The sequence below is a fragment of the Apis dorsata genome, unplaced genomic scaffold, assembly GCF_000469605.1.
Source record: "Apis dorsata unplaced genomic scaffold, Apis dorsata 1.3 scaffold_1085, whole genome shotgun sequence".
Lineage (NCBI taxonomy): Eukaryota > Metazoa > Arthropoda > Insecta > Hymenoptera > Apidae > Apis > Apis dorsata.
Genome location: NW_006264183.1, coordinates 60,696 through 65,623, shown reverse-complemented (window position 1 = coordinate 65,623; position 4,928 = coordinate 60,696). Strand labels below are relative to the sequence as shown.

General features: G+C 24.5%; 1 protein-coding gene across 1 annotated transcript in view; it reads left to right on the top strand.

The window, feature by feature from the left end:
- Window positions 1-4,928, top strand: part of LOC102674625 (protein prickle-like) — a 14,040-nt gene that overhangs the window by 3,017 nt on the left and 6,095 nt on the right. Inside the window, exons 2-3 of the mRNA XM_031514635.1 lie at window positions 2,443-2,746; window positions 4,722-4,922. Coding sequence (XP_031370495.1) covers window positions 2,443-2,746; window positions 4,722-4,922 — 505 coding nt within the window. The remainder of the gene's footprint in view (window positions 1-2,442; window positions 2,747-4,721; window positions 4,923-4,928) is intronic.

Below are 4,928 nucleotides of genomic sequence, written 5' to 3'. Positions count from 1 at the left end.
ATATATATATATAATAATATATGCATTATATTTATAGATGTATAGTAACACTTCATAAATGTTTTGGAGATTTATCTTAAAGATTTCTTGATTTTTAATGGTACTTAATAAATACTTCTGGATATTTATTGATGGTACATTACTTTAAAGTATATGTTATGATTGTGAAATTATCTATTTATATCTACAAGTATAATAGCATTTTATAAACGTTTTAAACATCATAAATGTGTTAAAATATGTAAATTAATGACGAATTAGTGATTATAATATTTCTTATAGAATATATATAAACTTAAATTATTCGTTATTAAAATTTGTTACATTAAAATTAAATAATACTAATAAAATATAATACTAATAAAATATCAATATAATCTACATATTTACTATCATTTAATTTTAATATTATAATCATTATATTAGAAAGAAAGAAAAGTTTATTTCATTTGATCTTAAAATTGAACAGAATGGAAAAAATGAATTTTCAAAATAAAAAAACAAGTATATAATATTTGAATAATTATCTACCAAACAAAATTCACACTTTCTCATTGAAAATTGAGTTCCTTCATTCCATCATTTGTCCTTAAAATGAATTAGCTTTTAAATTAAGATTTTTATACAAGCTTGTTCAGATCTCGCTGTCTAGTAGTTATATGGGATTTCGATGGAAACAAATGTTTTGCCGCTGGTTACTGTATAATCAGGCTTACCACTCGCCGCCAATTCATCGTCTTTCATGCAAATAGGTTTTCTTGTCACGGTATCTCTCGCAATCTTTCTCTTTCTCTCGTATCATGCATCTTAATGATAAACTACCTCCTAAATTGTACACGCGTATTTTTCGACTTGAAAGTGAATTAACGCTTGTTCTTTTTTTTTTTTCCTTTCTCTTCTTTCTTTTACGGATTAAATAAATTTTTTATCTATATGTGTATATATGTGCTCGTGTTTTTTTAATTGAATCAACATTATTTTATATTGGTCTGAAATTACTAGATGTTGGATTTAATTTTTGGTTGGAAAATAATATTTCAATTTTACTTACATTTATTTTTTTCTCTATTTTTTTAATTAAAATTAGAGGATTTTAATGTTTCATGTGTCTTATTTTTTATTACATTCAGTTCTCTTATTTTTCAGTTGAAATTAAAGGATATATTAATTTTATGCGATTATACATTTTTTTTTTTTTATCAAAATTGAAGAGTATACATATAATCAAGATCTTTTCATTTCTTTGAATTGATGGGAAACGAATTTATCACTTCCTCTGGAAAAAGAATGTGTTCTTGGAACTTGTTGCTACATTAATATGCAACTCGTGCTTTACCATAAGTTCGTTATTGCATACTATATAAAAAAATTTTAATACTTTACATATTAGTTTAAAATCAATTAAAATTTTTTCAATATTCACATTCTTGTTATTATTTTTTTCATGGTAATATACATCTCATTTTTAGTATAAATTCATTCATGTTTCAATTAAATGGATTTAATTGAAATTCTTTCCTAGATTCAGTTTGCACTTTTATAAGCAAATCTATATATTATATATTATATTAATAAATTATATATTATGCATATGTTAATTAATTTTATGAATTATACTAATGATCATAATTAATTAATATTTTATATTGGTTAATATTTTCTTAATTTTGATTTTCTGCGTTATCATCTTAAGATCAATGCGCTATTTTTATTTTAGAACATTTTAAAAAATTTTATTAATCATCCTTCTTGTAAAAAAGTAATAATAATGCAAACTTTTAATATAATAACTTATATAATAATTAAATAATAACATCTATCATTATCAATCAATTATATAGTTTCATATGTATAAAATAAAATTATAAAATTAATATAATCTACTGTAATAAATTTAGTACACTATAAAATATATATAATATATAATTACAATAAAATATTATAATAAAATATAAAAATTTGGAATTTTATGTAAAAATAAATTAAATTTATTATAATCTTCATAATGATAAAGTTACTTTACTATAATAAATATAGATTTGGCAAATTTATTAGGAATAACTTGAATAACACTAAAAAGTATACTGTTTATATATTGTTTTTTTATCTAAAACTGTTATCATGTTTTAATAATTATAACATTCTAATTATTATTCATTAACAATTATTACTCTCAAATTATTTCATAAAAATAATATAATTTTAAAAAAAATACATATTTAAATTTTTTAAACTTCAAATTAATTTTATAATTTCTAATCCATTACATGGATAAAAAATAAAGTCTAAAAATTTAATTTTTTACAAGCTAAAAAACTTTTTGAGACTTTCGATTCGATCCAAAAATCAGACATCATCAACTTATTTTTAATTAAAGAAAAAAGGATCAATGATCTCGTTATTTGTAGACCGCTTAACTTTAATTCAGAATTCTGATTTCAGAAAGGTGTGCAGAAGCTGCAGGTGTCCCAGGGAGGAACATCAGCGGACTTCGACGGAGGCGGGTGGTCCCTCGGGACTCGGCCTCGGTCCTGGTCCGCCGATGGCCATGGCCATGGCTTTCCAAAGTGGGGCCGCCGGTTCTTCTCATCAGGAACCCTTCAAAAGTCCTGTGCAACCGGCTCCGCCGGGCCTCGCCCTTCAGGAGGCCCTGATGCATCATCAGAGGCATTCTCAGAGCGACGATGACAGCGGATGCGCCCTCGAAGAGTACACGTGGGTCCCGCCAGGTCTCAGGCCAGATCAAGTAAGAAAATAACTTATTTGACACGCTTAGAATACTGACATATTGATGTTCCTTTGATGTAATCGATTTTATCTTCTTGTTCTTCACTTTTAAAAACATACTTCGCTTATTTTTAATTTGAAATATCTTCATTTTTTTTTTTTTTTTAAATTAAATCAAGAAAATTAAATTAATATTAGATTTGTGCATTGCTGTTCATGATTTTATTAGCTATGCTATATGTTAAAAATTTACTCATATATTGCAAATTGTATATGCATAAATTAAAAAATAATATTATTAATATTAAAAAAAGAAACACATTTACAAAATCTTAGATGAATATAAATTAAAATCAAATTTTTACTTTATCAAAATAGTAGTTTTCTTTTTTATTTCTTTAAACAAATTTTGGGCATTCTATCTATTCATTTTTTTTATCTAAAATAATTCTTAATTATCATTAAATCATTAATCATTATCATGCAATAATAAATGATAAAATATGAATTTTTAAATGATAAATAATAAAATTTTAATATAATTTCATTTCTAAAATGTCAAATTTAAATTTATGAGATTATTTGTTGTCAAATAATCATAAAATTAAATGCTTTTTCACTATACCACTATTCATATACTATATAAATTATAGATTCATTATTCTTTCCTGTTTTACTTCTATTTATATTAATTTTTTTATTGAATAAAAACATCAAAAGATGTTACCAGAATATAAGTCAAAAATGATTCGAGTTATATCGATCCCATAAGTGAAATAAAACATTATTACAGACTATTGTACTAATGTTTTGTTCAAGGGAGGAGACCGTCACGTGTCTCGTGTAACTGTAAGCATTTCATTTCTGAATTATTCATGAATGATGAATATCGAGCATCATGATATATATCTAAATCTTTTAGCCTTTTTGACTAACCTCGTAAAACTTACTATGATTATTATTAAAAAATGATTAAATTATTCTTATTTTTATTATTTTTTTTTTTTCACAATTAATATCAAACATTTTATAGTTAAATTTTATTTATTCCATTTTTCCTTCTATTGTGATAAAAACACAGATTAAATATATTATAAATATAGATTAAATCTCATCATATAATGCATTTTCGTATCACATAATCTAATCTAAGAGCTATGTAGTAGTTTCAAACCTATATCAAAATATACATATATTTAAACACATGTGTATACTAATAAATTATATATAAATTTTCATATATATTATTTTTATAAAAATTTGATATTATTTTTTTCATTTTTATATTGAAATTTGTTATTATATAATTGAAAATTAATATTATAGATATAGATATTAATAATAATTTTACATTGATATATTTATATTGATAGAATTTTCTAAAAGAACTTCAACCTAATTATTTTTATATTATTCTTATATTATTATTACTTAGTATTATATATTATGTAATAAAATATCTGATTTATTGCCAGTAATCCTCTCTCATTATACATAAATACTTTTTATCAAACAAATCTTCATCTCACAAAGAAAGATTATTACTAATGTAAAGATTCTTGTAATATATTTTATATTGCATAAATAATAATAAGAATTTTGTAATATATGATAAAAAAGCTGTAATATAAAAAAAGAATTTATTTATAAAAATTTTATTTCATAAAAAAGAAACTTATGAAACACATTGTAATATCAAAGTTCAATATCTATCAAAAATACTTCCTCTTCCAATTCTCTTTCTAAAATATATAATAATATCATTTCTACAATTTTCATAAATTTTCAAATCTATAATTTCTAAGAATTAAAAAAAAAAAAAAAGATTTAAGTACTCACTTAGTATGTCAAAAAAAAGAATCCTCTTTATTCAGCTTTCAAATTTATCGCGCTTTCTCATCGAAAACGCCATATCCCATGATCCCCCAGAAAATCTCCTAATACCTCACAGCATGTTGCTCTTAATTACCATTTTCTCGCGCCATGTGTCACAGGTACACCTGTACTTCAGTGCACTACCGGAAGACAAGATCCCGTACGCGGGCAGCGCCGGCGAGCGGGAACGGGTGAAGCAACTGCTGCAACAACTCCCACCGCACGACAACGAGGCACGGTACTGCAGCGGGCTGACCGAGGAGGAGAAGCGGGAGCTTAGGGTGTTCGCCGCGCAGCGGAAACGCGAAGCGCTTGGGCGAGGACAC